Source organism: Belonocnema kinseyi, chromosome 7, assembly GCF_010883055.1.
Source record: "Belonocnema kinseyi isolate 2016_QV_RU_SX_M_011 chromosome 7, B_treatae_v1, whole genome shotgun sequence".
Classification (NCBI taxonomy): Eukaryota; Metazoa; Arthropoda; class Insecta; order Hymenoptera; family Cynipidae; genus Belonocnema; species Belonocnema kinseyi.
The window spans coordinates 105,601,125-105,618,223 of record NC_046663.1 but is presented as its reverse complement, the minus strand read 5'-3'; the positions used below and the strand labels follow the sequence as shown (position 1 = coordinate 105,618,223).

Below are 17,099 nucleotides of genomic sequence, written 5' to 3'. Positions count from 1 at the left end.
AAGAAGTGTATCAAATACGGACTCGATTGGACAAATCCTTCAAAAGTTAGCGTGGCTACAAAATTCAGGTAACCATACATACAGACATTCAGAAATACAGAAATACAGGCAGACAGATAGATACCGATGAAATTTTATGATTTTCAGATTCTGCGAGTGCCGAAACGTAAAGATCCGTTAAAAATCAGAGATCGAAAATTTGGACGATTACATTACATTCTCAGAAATGAGAATGTAAAAATAATGAGAATTATGGTGCAATCTCTGTAATTTGGACGTCAACAGGAAAAAGAAATTAGCATTGAATTAAGGAAATATTAGCTTAAACACGGACGATATAAAATTTTTGGGCACAAGATAATTTTTCTTTTTACATTCTCATTCATGAGAGTGTAATGTATTCGTCCAAATTTTCGATCTCTGGTTTTTAACGGATCTTTACGTTGTAGCACGCACAGAATCCGAAAATCATAAAATTTTATCGGTGTCTGTCTGTATGTCTGTATGTATGTTTACCTGAATGTTGTAGCCACGCTAACTTTTGAAGGATTTCTCCAATCAAGTCAGCCTTTGCTACACTTCCTAAGGTTCCCAAAATGAAGGTTAAGTTCGTTAATCAGGCATTTCCAACCAAAATTAAAAAATTGAGAGCATTTTCAAAATTTAAAAAAAAATTTTTATTGAACATTTTTTGTAAGAGTTTTTGATAGATGGGTAGAAGACTTGTAAATTATCCAAAAAAATGTTTGAGCGTGCTTAGGGCGCGCGAATACGCTCTCGCGCTCGTTTTCGCACGTTTAATGCACCTACGGCTTTGACGATTACATTCTCATTACGAAACTCACGCTTCACGCTCGATAATTCGCGTCCACTTGAAAAACTTCATCAAAATAATTTGTAAATCTTGTTAAAATCTACTAAAAATAACGTTTTAAACTTATTAATCTCTTAAAAAATCACAATTGCATATTGTTGGATATGATCAAACTTTTGGAACTTTGGTCTAATTACAAAATTTCATGATAATTGTTTCGAAAAACATATATTTTACATCTAGTAGAAATTTGAATTGATATTTCTGAACCTATTGAAAAATTTGTGTTTCCTTTTTTAGAAAAATTTCAAAATATTGAAAAGAATATAACTTTTTGATGTTTTATCGAATTTAAAAATGTAATTAGGATAATTTGCAATTCGTTTGGACGCGCATAAGAAAATTTGACATGATTTCTAAAAGTCATAAAAAATTTTTATTGAAAATTTGAAAAAGCTCAAGTTTTTTGAATTTTCGTTTGATATCTAGTGATGAATTTAAATGAAATTTTTTAATCTTTTAGAAAAATATATATTTTTTATTTTTCTGAGCATTTTCAAAATTTTGAAAAGTATATAACTTTTTTAATTTTCATGAAAATAATAAATTCTATTGGGATAATTTGCAAGTCTTCTACCCATATATAAGAAACTTTAAAAAAAATTTCAAATTTGAAAAAAAATTTTTTTGAAATTTTGTAAATGCTCTAAATTTTTAAATTTTGGTTGGAAATATCTCATTAACGAACTTAGCCTTCATTTTGGGAACTAAAGAAGTGTATCAAAGGCTGACTTCATTGGACAAATCATTCAAAAGTTAGCGTGGCTACAACATTCAGGTAAACATACATACAGGCATACAGGAATACAGACATACAGACAGACTGACAGGCACCGATAAAATTTTATGATTTCTGGATTCTTTGAGTCCGAAAATGTAAAGATCCGTTAAAAACCAGAGATCGAAAATTTGGACGATTATATTACACTCTCGTGAATGAGAATGTAAATATTTTTCTAAAAGATTAGGAAATTTTATTTCAAGTCATCACTTGCGAATTATCCTAATGACATTTTTAAATTTGATAAAACTTCAAAAAGTTATATGCTTTTCAACATTGTGAACATTTTCAAAAAAATAAAAAAAAATTTCAATAGGTTAAGAAATATTAATCCAAATTTCTACTAAATATAAAATATATGTTTTTCGAAACTATTATCGTGAAATTCCTTAATTAGACAGAAGTTCCAAAAGTTGTATCATTTTCAAAAATATGCAATTTTGATTTTTTAAGACATCCACAAGTTTAAAGCGTTGTTTTTAGTCGATTTTAACAAGATTTACAAATGATCTTGATGAAATTTTTCAATTGGACACAAGTTATCAGGTGCGAAGCGCGAGTTTCGTAATGAGAATCTAATCGTCAAAGCTATAGGTGCTTTGAGAACATTCTTTAAAAACAAATCGAAAAAAATTTCAGTTACAATTAAGGTTGTAATTCCTCGGAAGTTTAAATCACAGTTTTCGATTTAATTTACAGTATTTACGATATTCGAAAAAGTTAATTAAAGTTAGTTAAATGCCCGCACACCGGGCATATTTTTTAAGAAAATGCACTTCAATAATGAATCTTAATTTTCAGGAAACCAAGCATATTTTTTGCGATAAGAATAATTTTCTTGGATCAAGAAAATATTATCCGTATCCAGACCAATATTTTCTTGATTCAATGATAATTTCTTTTCCGTGAAGGTGAGGATATTATTGGTCTCCCAACTGCTTCAGATATTTTATAGCGTAGTCTTAAATTGAAATGAAGTACCGCTTTAAAATTGTTTAACTTTTTTACGGAAACGATTTATAAATCAACACTATTAAAAATGTTCGGAAATTTACGAAACATTTCAGACGCAAAAGTAACGGAGTTTTCCAAATGTTTGTTATTGAATTCGGAATTCAGATGAAATTTTGGTAAATTTATCAATTTTATGTAAAGTTACGGAGTTTAGGAGCAAATTACGAAATTATTTCGTGAAATTACGAAAATACTCGGCATGACTCGGATGTCTTCCGTACCATTCGGAAGGACGCCGGCGTTTTAGCCTAATTCGCAGTTACGAAGGAATAATAACGAGACCTAACTCCGTTCCCCCACTTGGCAATAGAAACATTACCGTAAGTGATACGCACATTACAGGAAGATCTTAGATTTGAGTGCGCAGGTGCGCAGTTGTCCTCTTCCTATACATGGAAAAGTGTGCGAGTGAGAAAGTTTGTCCAATTGACATAAGTTGAGAGGTGCTGTTTGTTTGTTTTGATGCAAGTGTCAGAAATGTGTTCTAAGCCATGAGGTGTCAAGTTCCGGGTTGTTGACGAAGTTACACGCCGAAGAAGGCAAATACATTTCGGAAAGGACATTTTTAAGCCTTTAAAGCATTTAAACGAGCGACCTGGATCTTTAAAGTTTAAATATATCTACCTGAGTGCCTGCGGAGAATTTCTCAGAGCTTCTCAGAGCCTTGAGTATCTTTAGCCTATTTATCATATTACAAATTTAAAAGGTACTTATCTATACGTTTCCTTTTCAAAATCTGTTCACATATTTTTCAAACCAGTACCGAAAATACTGTTTATATGTTTATTTTATAGGAAGAGGACAACTGCGCACCTGCGCACTCAAATCTAAGATCTTCATGCAATGTACGTATCACTTACGGTAATGTTTCTATTGCCAGCTTTTTTGGGCTGCAATAAAAATTTTTGGGCTCCTTTACTTTTTTCAAAAAATCAATTTTCTTGTGGAGGTGCCAGCTTACATTAACCCAGCACCTCCACTTCTTTAAATCACTAAATAATAAAAATTCAATTACAGCAGGATTTTTGGCTTTTTTTTTTGGGCTCTTAAAATCCGCAAAAAAAATTTTCCCCAAACCAACCCTTAACTTCCAAAATCAAACCCCTTCAAAAATGGAAAATTTTCAGTAATTCATTGTCGGGATATTTTTGGGCTTTTTTGGGCTCCCAGAAAATACCTATTTCGATTTTTGGGCTCCAACCCTTACAGTAAAAAATTAACCCCATTGTAACACGCAGATATGAAATTGTCTAAAAATAACTTTTATTAAATTTAAAGGTTGAATAAAGTCTCTGTTTTTTGGGCTCCTCGAAAATACACGCTACGATTTTTGGGTTCAACCCTTAACGTTAAAAATAAACCCCTCTCTACCACGCAAATACAACTTTGTCTGCAAATAAATTTTTGTAGCATTTTTTAATGGAAATAGAGTCTCTGATTTTTGACCTCCTCGAAAATATCCGATATGATTTTTGGGCTTCAACCCTCAACGTCAAAAATCAACCCCTCTCTAGCACGTTAATACAACTTTGTCTGCAAATAAATTTTTCTTGAATTTTTCAATGGAAACACAGTCTCTGATTTTTGGGCTCCTCGAAAATACACGCTACGATTTTTGGGCTTCAACCCTTAACGTCAAAAATCAACCCACGTAGATACTACTTTGTCCAAAAATCAATTTTTCTAGAATTTTTCAATGGTAATAGAGTTTCTGATTTTTGGGCTCTTCGAAAATATCCAATACGATTTTCGGGCTTCAACCCTTAACGTCAAAAATCAACCCCTCTTTACCACGCAAATACAACTTTGTCTGCAAATAAATTTTTGTAGAATTTTTCAATGGAAATAGAGTCTCTGATTTTTGGGCTCCCCGAAAATACACGCTACGATTTTTGGGCTTCAACCCTTAACGTCAAAAATCAACCCCTCTCTACCACGTAAATACAACTTTGTCTGCAAATAAATTTTTGTAGGATTTTTTAATGGAAATAGAGTCGCTGATTTTTGGGCTCGTCGAAAATACCCGATACCATTTTTGGGCTTAAACCCTTAAAGTCAAAAATCAACCCCTCTCTACCACGTAAATACAACTTTGTATGCAAATAAATTTTTGCAGAATTTTTCAATGGAAATAGAGTCTCTGATTTTTGGGCTCCTCGAAAATACACGCTACGATTTTTGGGCTTCAACCCTTAACGTCAAAAATCAACCCATGTAGATACTACTTCGTCAAAAAATCAATTTTTCTAGATTTTTTCAATGGAAATGAAGTCTCTGATTTTTGGGATCCTCAAAAATAACCGCTACGATTTTTGGGCTTCAACCCTTAACGTCAAAAATCAACCCCTCTCTACCACGTAAATACAACTTTGTCTGCAAATAAAGGACCCCGCACTAACTGTATGGGAAAATGGATTTCGGTGGATTTAGCTGAAACTTTGTAATTTTTAAGGTTATAAGTGACGGATGAAATATCCGTAAAAAAAATTTAAAAAAATGGACAGTTTTAGCACTATGCGGCGCTAAGCGCTCAAGATCAGTGAAAAAAAACGAATTACAACAGATTTTGTAACAAAAGCGATGTCAACATAGAAATCACGGTTCAGATCGTGGTCTGTCATATTTTCGCCTACATCGTTGACTCATATAGCGCGCTTCTCAAAACGATCAAACGCTAAGCGCCCAAGATTTTAACTGGACTAATACATCACTTTTTTAAAGGCAGAAATAGTACCCAAAGTAACATTAGTAACTAGTGCGTACATTCCGATAATTACATTGTACTGTTCTCTAGAGTGCCGAACGCTAAGTGCTCATAATCAGTGAATAGAACGAATTACAATAGATTTAGTTACAAAAGCGATGTGTCGCTAAAGCTACTAGGATTGGTTCTATTCGCTGATCATGGGCGCTTAGCGTTCGGCCCTCTGGCGAAGGGTAGAATGTTATTATCGGTATGTGCGCACTAGTTACTAATGTTACTTTGGGTACCATTTCTGCCTTTAAAGAAGTGAAGAATTAGTCAAGTTAAAATCTTGGGCGCCTAGCGTTTAATCGTTTTGAGTAGCGCGCTATATGAGTCAACGGTGTAGGCGAAAATATGACAGACCACGATCTGAACCGTGACTTCTATGTTGACATCGCTTTTGTAACAAAAGCTGTTGTAATTCGTTTTATTCACTGATTTTGAGCGCTTAGCGCCGCATAGCACTAAAACTGACCATTGTTTTGGATTTTTTTACGGATATTTCATCCGGCACTTATAACCTTAAAAATTACAAAGTTTCAGCTAAATCTACCGAAAGCCATTTTCCCATACATTTAGTGCGGGGTCCTTTATTTGCGGACAAAGTTGTATTTACGTGGTAGAGAGGGGTTGATTTTTGACGTTAATGGTTGAAGCCCAAAAATCGTAGCGTGTATTTTCGAGGAGCCGAAAAATCAGAGACTCTATTACCATTGAAAAATTCTAGAAAAATTGATTTTTGACAAAGTATTATCTACGTGGGTTGATTTTTGACGTTAAGGGTTGAAGCCCAAAAATCGTATCAAGTATTTTCGAGGAGCCCAAAAATCAGCGACTCTATTTCCATTAAAAAATCCTACAAAAATTTATTTGCAGACAAAGTTGTATTTACGTGGTAGAGAGGGGTTGATTTTTGACGTTAACGGTTGAAGCCCAAAAATCGTAGCGTGTACTTTCGAGAAGCCCAAAAATCAGAGACTCTATTACCATTGAAAAATTCTAGAAAATTTATTTTTTGACAAAGTAGTATCTACGTGGGTTGATTTTTGACGTTAAGAGTTGAAGCCCGAAAATCGTATCGGGTATTTTCGAAGAGCCCAAAAATCAGAGACTCTATTTCCATTGAAAAATTCTACAAAAATTTATTTGCAGACAAAGTTGTATTTACGTGGTAGAGAGGGATTGATTTTTGAGTTAAGGGTAGAAGCCCAAAAATCGTATCGGGTATTTTCGAAGAGCCCAAAAATAAGAGACTATTTCTATCAAAAAATTCTACATAAATTTATTTACAGACAAAGTTGAATTTACGTGGTAGAGATGGGTTGATTTTTGACGTAAAGGGTTGAAACCCAAATATCGTAGCGTGTATTTTCGAGGAGCCCAAAAATCAGAAACTGTGTTTCCATTGAAATATTCAAGACAAATTTATTTGCAGACAAAGTTGTATTTTCGTGGTAGAGAGGGGTTGATTTTTGACGTTAAGAGTTTAAGCCCAAAAATCGTATCGGGTATTTTCGAGGAGCCCAAAAATCAGCGACTCTATTTCCATTAAAATATTCTACAAAAATTTATTTGCAGACAAAATTGTATTTACGTGGTAGAGAGGGGTTGATTTTTGACGTTAAGGGTTGAAGACCAAAATCGTAGCGGTTATTTTTGAGGATCCCAAAAATCAGAGACTTTATTTCCATTGAAAAAATCTAGAAAAATTGATTTTTTTACAAATTAGTATCTACGTGGGTTGATTTTTGACGTTAAGGGTTGAAGCCCAAAAATCGTAGCATATATTTTCGAGGAGCCCCAAAATTAGAGACTTTATTCAAGCTCTAAAATTTAATAAAAGTTATTTTTTGACAATTTCATATCTGCGTGTTACAATGGGGTTAACTTTTTACTGTAAGGGTTGGAGCCCAAAAATCGAAGTGGGTATTTTCTGCGAGCCCAAAAAAAGCCCAAAAATATCCCGTTAATGAATTACTGAAAATTTTCAATTTTTTGTGGGTTTTAAGTGCCCAAAAAAGCCCAAATTTCTGGTGTAATTGAATTTTTATTATTTTGTGATTTAAAGAAGTGGAGGTGCTGGATTAATATAAGCTGGCACCTCCACAAGAAAATTGATTTTTTGAAAAAAGTAAAGGAGCCCAAAAATTTTTATTGCAGCCCAAAAAAAGCCCAAAATTCTGAGCTATGAAAAATTCAAAAATTCGATTGTGGAGGTGCTAGCTTAATATACCTAGTTTCAGATGGCTTCCCACTGGCAGTTGGGTCTCCTTATTATTCCTTCGTGTTCTTAGTACATGCAAATAGGTCATATGCTCTTTAAAGTTCTTTCTACAGTGTAATTCCCTTTGTAAGTAACTGATGAGTGTAAAATCTCTGGTTGTCTCATGGCTAATGACTCGTAATACATTTTTTCGGTTAATTAGAGGTTTAATGCATAAACAATGCAAATGTATTAAAATTATAATTAACCAAAAAAAATTATTACTCTTGGAATTTTACGTTACCGTTACTGATAATTACGAAAATATTTCGGATTTTTACGAAACATATAACTGAAAGATGATGCCGTTAGCGCTACTGAAAATTACGAACCGTTTCGTAATTTTACAAAACATGTAACTGCAAAAAACTTCCTCTACAAGTTTCGTAAAATTCCGAAAGAAATTTTTAACTGTGAAGCTAAAATTTTAAGTTTTGTCTATGTCTGAATTTCTCAAAAGATCTTCAAAATGTTGATAAAAATGTTTCTAGCAAAATATTTCCACCATTTAGTTAAAATAAATGTTGTTAATTAATTCGTAGAATTCTCAGTTACAGAAATGTACAACCAGACAAACTGATAGTTGAAGAAAAAAAGCTCGGAAACCTATTAAAATTCATTAACCCGATTTGCGAAACTTGAATGAAATTGAAAGTTCTAATAAATTATAAAGTTATATCAGAAATATGACTATAATTACCACAATATGCAGAATTCCTGGATTATCTTTTTTGAATCTAAAAGAACGCAGATTTCATAGAATACTAATCATCAGCAGTGCTTGGAAAACTTGCGCAGCCGAAAATTAATGAGTTGTGCCATTGCCATTTTCCATTTAATTTAAATGTTCGTCTATTAGCTTTACTATATTTAATTAAAAAATAACAAAAAAAAAACAACATAAAAAGGAAGGCATGAATACAAAGCAAGAGTTTATTAGCTACTCAACGAGTCACACTCAGGATGTTTTTGCGTAAGTTTTCCTTACTATATCAGTTCAGGGTCGAAAGAACCTACTATTCCACTGCCTTCTGACCGTCCTGAGTCATTGACTTTAAACCAACTTATTATTTATCTATCTTCACGAGTTCTCAAAAATGTTTATTTGAGGCTTCAGGAAAGAAAAAGTGACTTGAAATATACACTGAAAAAAAGGATTACTGGTACCAAGTGAATTTTACTTGGTTGAAGTAAGTGATAGTACTGTTTATTTTCAAAGAAAAATTTATTAGAGGCAAATAAATACGACCTGTTGGTCGCAGGAAATGTTTCTTTGAATCAAAGAAATATTAATTTAAGTCAAAAAATATGCATTTTGCACCAAATGAATGATTCATTTTTTGAAATGAATGTCGCATGAATTGGAATGAATATTTCTTTGAGATGGGGAAATATGAATTGAAGGAAAGAAATATATTTTAAGGTCAAGCAAATATTTTATAGGGTCAAAAAACTATTTCCCCACAGCAAATTTCTGAATATTTGAAAGATAAAAATATATCTCTTGATTCAAAAAAATATTTCTTTGGCTGGATTATTTTAACCTAAATTATAATTACCATTGTTATTAATATACATATTTAATTTAAACAAATCACATAATTTTAAATCTTGATGAACCTATAACAGAAAAATTCGATGAAAAATCAACCCCCAGCAGGAATTGAAGGCGGAAAACCCTATTTAAACCTCACCATAAATGCCAAAGAAATATTTCTACAAATCAAAAACATAGATATTTAATTTAAAAATATATTTCTTTAATCTAAAAAGTATTCACTTAAAACTATTGACGCCAAATTAATAAATTTATGACATAAAAAAATGATCACTTCGTTGGAATAAATGTTTATTTATCATGAATAATTTAATTCTAGTAATTAAATGAAATATTTTCTTCCACTGAAGAAATAAGAATTTACGTAAACACAATACCTTGTTGATCTAAATAAATGCTCCATTTCTATAAATGCATGAACCCTTGGTGACAAAAAAATACATACTGTGATTTAATTAATATTATTTTGAATTAAATTATTATATCTTTGATTTAAATAAACTTAAATTCTTCTCTCAAGTATGTAAAAATTATTGATTCAAATGTGTCCCGAATCAGTTCAAAGAATCAAACTCTTTGTATCAAGAAAATACAGCCAAAGAATTCATTTTTTTAGATCAACAAAAGATATATGCCTGGTTTAAATAAAAATTACTTCTGTTAAAGAATATTTTCTTGATGCTAAGAAATAGGATTCAAGTAAATGCATTTACTTGGTGCTAAGAATTATTTTTTTCAGTGTAGAAGAATTTTTAAAAAATTCAAAAAATAAGCGAAGGAAAAGTTTTATAAATAATAATTTATATTTGTAAAATATCACAAAAATAATTGAGAATTCTAACAATTTCTTTGAAAATAAAAATAAAAGTCTTAAGGACATGCCATAATTACCCGATTCCTGTCTAACCGAAATTTTTTTCCACAGCCTTCCATACACTTGGTCTGCATTAATACGGATAATGTTATATTTTCTTGATGCAACGACATTTTTCGTGGACCAAGAAAATATGCTTGAGTATGTAAATTAAATTTATTCATTAAAGTACATTTTCTTAATACAAGAAAAATTTCTTTGGATCAAGAAAATACTCTATTGTTCGTATTCAAGACCAATATTTTCTTGATTAAATGCTAATTTATTTTGCGTGTATGAACTGACATGTAGAAAAAAATCATTCTTAGTACCAAGTAAATACATTTACTTGAATCCTATTTCTTAGCCGCAAGAGAATATTCTTTAACAGGAGTAATTTTTATTTAAACCAGGCATATATCTTTTGTTGATCTAAAAAAATGAATTCTTTGGCTGTATTTTCTTGATTGAAATACATATTTCTTACATTCAAGAAAATGATTTTCTTACTTCAAAAGGTCTAGATTCGTTGAAATGTGATTAGTCGTTTAAAGAAATATATATTTGATTTAAAGAGTTCGATTCTTTGAACTGATTCGGGACACATTTGAAACAATAATTTTTTCATACTAGAATGAAGAATTTAGGTTTATTTGAATCAAAGAAATAATAATTTAATCCAAATAATATTAATTAAATTACAGTATATATTTTTTTGTCACAAATGGTTCATGCATTTATAGCAATGGAGCATTTATTTAGATGAACAAGGTATTGTCTTTACGTAAATTCTTATTTCTTCAGTGGAAGAAAATATTTAATTTAATTACTAGAATTAAATTATTCATGACAAATAAACATTTATCCCAACGAAGTAATCATTTTTTTGTAATCAAAAATTTAATAATTTGGCGTCATTTGTTTCAATTGAATACTTCTTTAGATTTAAGAAATAAATTGTTAAATTAAATATCCATGTTTTTGATTTGAAGAAATATTTCTTTGGCATTTATGGTGAGGTTTAAATACGGTTTTCCGCTTTAAAATTCCCATGCTGTGGACTTTACACTCGATGGGCCTAAGTTCAATTCCTGCTGGGGGTGGATTTTTAATCGAATTTTTCTGTTTCAGGTTCATGAAGATTTTAAATTATATGATTTGTTTAAATTAAATATGTATATTAATAACAATGGTAATTATAATTAAGGTTAAAAGAATCCAGTAGGATTTCAATGTATAGCTCATTCATTTGGAACAATGAGTCATTCATTTGGTGTAAAATATATATTTTTTATCATCAATTAATATTTATTTGATTCAAAAAAATATTTCGCTTCGACCAACAGGTCGTGTTTATTTGCCTCAAATAAATGTTTCTTTAAAAATAAACAGGACACTCACTTACTTCAGCCAAGTAAAATTCACGTGGTACCAGTAATCCTTTTTTTTCAGTGATAGAAATTTGCGAAATTAAATGAAAGGCACTAAGGATCGCTTATGTGATCCTACATTTTTTTAATAACAAAAAAGTTTCTATTAAGTTTTGGAGTTGTGTTTGTACATCCAAAAATACAGGACAATACAAACGTTTCTTAGTATCTTTTATTTAGTTACCCACATTTTTAGCCCGATATGTCGATTCGCATGACCGTGAGTTGTTGCGAAAAAATATCGGCTGGGTAGAAATCGCGGTTAAGTATAATATGATTTTTAAAATTAAAAGGAAATATTTAAATTCCAACCAAACAAAATGTGTATTAGTTTATGTTCAGTAAAACTAGCCCTATTCCCTTTTGATAAAGTTTTCACAAAAAATGCAAAAATTAAAGCTTAAAAAACTCAAAATTCGTAAATTTTTCAACACTGATGACAATACTTTTTTATTTAAAATGATGCTGACGCCTAAAAACTATTTAAATATTCGTTTAACCAAAATAAAAAAATCCAGATATTGTAAAATGAATTGATTTCTTTATTTTGCCGAAAACAATTCAGTACAATTCTTTGTTTTCCTACATTGATTAAAAAATTTATGAAATTTAAAATTTTTGGGTATTTAAAAAAAATACATTTTTTAAATTCATCATGCCAAATCTAACACAATTATTTGTTTGTAGAAATTGAGAAATTGAAGGGTTTCGAGTTTTTCGAGTTTTCTATTTAACTTTTCTAATTATTTAGTACAAATTTTGCCAGTGAGAATTTTTTATTATTAGAAAAAGCATTTTCTTTAGACTAAGAAGGATTGTGTCTTGTTTGAAAATAAAAATGTATAAATCTTGCTTGAATGCATAAAATAAGCTTAACTGGTGTAAAAAAATTAAGATGTAAGAATATAAAGATTTTTTCATTGTCAATAATTTATGATTTTCGAAAAACAATCTTTTTTGAAATATTCAAAATATTTTTTTTTAGAAATTCGGACAAAAAATGACCTTTAATCCAATTAAAATTTGGAAATTTCTATAAGTTTCAAAACCTAAACGTAGAATAGATAAAACTTACTTACTGTAATAGCAGGGTGTCAAATTTGAGAGTCCCTTTTTTAGACACTTTTCATTTTTTCTGCAATAGCACAGATTTTCTGGGTTTTTATCAGGTGGATCCAAAAAATCGTCTGCAAATCCATACTGATAAACTGGAATTCCGTCTGCGGTGATTGTTTCTTTTTTGAAAACGATGGGGAGTGTTCTGCAAAAGGCTTTCCTGAATATTCTAAATACTGCATTTTTGTCCAAGTTTGTAGGAAATAATGTGCCTTCAGTTGCTCCATGGATTGTGTTGCAAACCGTGTTTCTGATAAACAAATATCCGAAAATAATTTTAGATTTCCCAATGGCTATGATGAATCTTATGAATCTGAATTTCAATCTTTTTTAATCCGAAATTAAGTTCAGAGAATCTATATTTAAATCCGTTTTCATTCAAAAATCGAATGAAATTTAAATTTTAATACATATTATTGGTTTTTCGTTCTTCTAAACATTTCGGATTTTATTTATTGTTGTGAACTTTATTTAAGTTAAATGTGCTGGCTTTTAAATTAAAAAAAATAAAAACTTTAGCTTTCATAATTGTATTTTGAGGTCTACAAACATTTAAGTATTGTTGTGATAACTATATAATTTATTTTATTTTTTTGTCATCATGCATGGTTTTATATCAATGCTTTAAATTCGAAATCACGAGAAAAAAGACGAGAGCCTTAGTACGCATATTATGAGTTAACAGTTTTTATCCCCTAGTAGTACAACATACTGTTTCCTGATTTAAGTAGTAAAATTAGTTCACGACCAGACAATAATTTTTCTATGTTAGAATAGTTTAATTATCTAATTGTTGAACATCGAAGCTTTCCAATATAATATAATTCAATTTTGAATTATAAATTTATACTGTTTTTATTTTAAAGAGATTCTCACTTTTGGAATCGTACATTTAAAAAATATGAGTTTGCGGAATTTATGATTTAAGGGGCTTCTATTATACATGCTTTCATGTTCAAACGTATAAGGGGTCTTTTTAAAGTTATATTTGCAAAACCCGAAGATTTCGTATTCTCGGAAATTTTTGAATTGCAAATATTAAAAATGTTAATTTTTGTGTACACTTGATATAGAACTGGGCAAGGGGGCTATTTGTACCAAAATCACAAAATGAATTTTCAAAATTTCAGGGTAATCGCTGAACCGGGAAACTTAGTCCTGTTTATCGGAAGGTCATCAAATAAAAAAAAAAATTTCACTAAAATAATCATTTTTTAATTTCCTGGGATGAGTTTATTAATATTTTGTAAGATTACTAATCTTTCTCGAGATTCGCAGGAAATTTTGAAAACAGTTAAAAGTTTATAAAATGGTGATGATTTGTTTGAAAATTTAAAATCTCTATTTAAAAAAATATATCTACACACTAAAATTTTTATTTGTATCAAACAAATTTTTTGTTGATATATAGTGTCAAATGCGTATATGTTTGATTCGTGTTGATCATACAAAATGCATAACGTAAGTAAGTTTAAAGAAATCGACCTTTTACACAGTTTCACCAACCGTATACTTATTTTCCAAGAGATTTTGCGACTTGAAATGTAGTATTGTTGGATTTGAAATGGATTTGATCAAATATTAAAAAATATGGAATCTATTATTCTTGCATTCCTTTTAGTAACAAAATTTTATAATAAGTATTTTAGTTTAAAAAAATTTGGGTTGCAACGATTGAACGGGAATTTTTTCCTGGATTACAGCGGTCACCCTCACTTAAAAATATTAAAAATACTTACTCAGGGGGAGTGACGTTTCCATATTGCTCTTCATATCCCCAATTGGATAATCCTGGACTTCCATTATAGGTCTCAATGCTTAGGTATCGTCCGTTCTCTTCAGTCATGTTCTTATTTCTTTTAATATTCATGTTTATCACATTGTCGCCTTCGTCGTACATCTATGGAGGCGAAAAGATCATTCGTTCGTTAACTCCGCAGATCATTAGGTAACTGTCTTGGGAAAAAAGAGACAGATGTATGTGCAGTTTCAAAGGTTTGAATCGATAGATAAATAAACATACACGTCAAGCCTCATCAACCTGCTTTAATAATAAATTACAAATCTACTCTTTAGGCTCTAGAGCCTAGACATCTCTCATAATTAATTTGGAGTTGTCCTTAAACTACGTTACCATTTTGAGGAGGGGAGGGGGGTCACGCAAATACCTATGGTTAGCAGCTGGGGATTGTTCACATATAACGTAACATTCTGAAAGGAAAGTCTACCCTTGCGTTACTAACTGTTACATAGGAAGGGGGCCCCAAGGTTTTGTAACACCTGACGTTTCTGTAATCGAAAAAAAATTTTAACCCGTTTCGATACATTAACGACCAATATTAACAACACGAAAATATTTAGTAGTTTGCAAAGCTGCCGTCTAATTAATCTGTTAAGTTAATCTTTCGTCTAAGTTAATATTTAAATTATATCAATGTTCATTATTCATTGTCTGATTGACTATTATATAAAATTACACTGAAATGTCACAAATCTTCACAAGTGGAAAGTGAAGTTAAAAATAATTAAAAATAGCATCACGTAATATGTGGACGCTTCCCAGAGGTTGGAATCTGGGGGGGGGGGGGGGGGGTCTGCGGAAGTAACTTTTTTGATCAAAGTTTGCGGTGTCGCGAAAGATGGGGCCCTGCAACGGTGCAGTTCAATAATAACTTACTAAGATTCAAAACCACTTTCCTATTTCAGATTTCACACAGTTTTCACCTATTCCCCTCTTTTCTCCTTTTTACAGAATTTCTCGCTTTCCCTGTTTTCAAGACCCTTTTCTTTTCCTATCCTTTTTTTTTTTTTTTGAAAAGTCTATTATATTTTTGGTTCCGAATTCATCTCGTTTCGTTAAAAATTCAAATTTTTGATTGAAAATTTAATTATTTTGTTGACAATGCAACTATTTTGTTAAAAAGTCATCTTTTCTGTAAAAATTAAATTATTTGATTGAACTGTTTTTTTTTAAATTCTTCTATCTTTTGGTTAAAGATTCATCTCTTTGGTTCAAAATTTAACCAATATGTTACAAATGCGCTTAATTTTTGGATGAAAATTAAATTGATATTTTTGAGTTAAAAATTCAACTACTTAGTTGAAGATTTTTGCAATTTGTTAACTTTTTTTTTCTTTTGAGAATTAACTTCTGTTTCTGAAAATGTAACTACTATCGGCAAGAAAATTCGAGTCTTCTGGTTTTGACGTTGAATAAGTATGTGAAGAAAAAATTGTATGTTAATGAAAAAGGTCTCATTTCAAAGGTGCAAATGTTGTACGTTAATGAGCTGAAAAGTTATATACCAAAAAATTATCTGTAGCTTACAGATCTGAAAATATGATGAAAAGTAAGGAAATTTGATAGCTTCTAAAAACAGTGAACTTTGAAGCATAGTTTTTTATAGAAAAAAATAATGGGGAAAATCTGAAAAAATTCGTGGTGGTACATTACACATTTCTGAACAGATTTCCATCGAAAAATTTTTTGTGAATAAATATGCGAGCGCACTATCTTCAGTTCTAATGAAGATAATTAAGTGATTTAAATTGTAGGTAGTTAGTAGAACTATCTGTAATAATTTACAATTTGAAGGAAGTATGTGCTTCTTGTTTTCTTCGTACAAATTGCGATATTTAAAGTCCGTTTTTTATGTAGGAAAGCAAGTGTGAGAGCCCAGCGTGGTGCCGCTTTATCAGGGGATCGGCCTCGGTTTTCCTCAACACAGGGAAAGGGCAGAGTAAGGCTCGGAGGCACAAGTTGGGTAGGTCGGGTTGAGGAAAACCGAGGACGATCCCCTGAAAACACGGCACCACGCTGGGCTCTCGCACTTGCTTTCCTATATAAAAAACTGACTTCAATATCGCAATTTGTACGAAGAGAACAAGAAGCACATACTTCCTTCAAATTGTAAATTATTACAGATAGTTCAACTAACTACCTACAATTTAAATTACTTCATTATCTTCATTAGACCTGAAGATAGTGCGGTCGCATATTTATTCACAAAAAACAAACAATTATTTCTATTTTTTGTTTAAAATTCAACTGTTGTAGTAAACAAATCCACTATATCGTTTAGAATTGAAATATTTATTAACAAATTTAACTACATTAATAGAAAATTAACATTTTTGTTGAAAAATCCTATTTTTGTGTTGAAAATACAATTTTTTTGTCGATAGTTGACATTGTAAAATGTTCATTATATTACATTTTATTTTTAATAAAACATTGAAATTTTGAATCCTTTTGTAATCTTTTTTCAAGAATTGGCCCAATGCCTTCATCCTGTCTTATTTTATAGAAAATTCCATAAACAGGTGGTGTCATACTCGTGATTGGCAACGTATATTTGATTAGTATTTATCACTTAAATTTGTGACTGAGGATAAGTTTGACACTTGTAAATAAATAATGGTTTAGAACAAATTACAAAAAGACATCTTTAAATTGGTCGGGGG

General features: G+C 30.8%; 1 protein-coding gene across 2 annotated transcripts in view; it reads right to left on the bottom strand.

The window, feature by feature from the left end:
- Positions 1–17,099, bottom strand: part of LOC117175971 (scavenger receptor class B member 1-like) — a 110,632-nt gene that overhangs the window by 19,086 nt on the left and 74,447 nt on the right. For both annotated transcript variants that reach the window (XM_033365859.1, XM_033365860.1), the window contains exons 7-8: positions 14,375–14,535; positions 12,599–12,885 (exon numbers count right to left, since the gene is read on the bottom strand). In XM_033365859.1, coding sequence (XP_033221750.1) covers positions 12,599–12,885; positions 14,375–14,535 — 448 coding nt within the window. The remainder of the gene's footprint in view (positions 1–12,598; positions 12,886–14,374; positions 14,536–17,099) is intronic.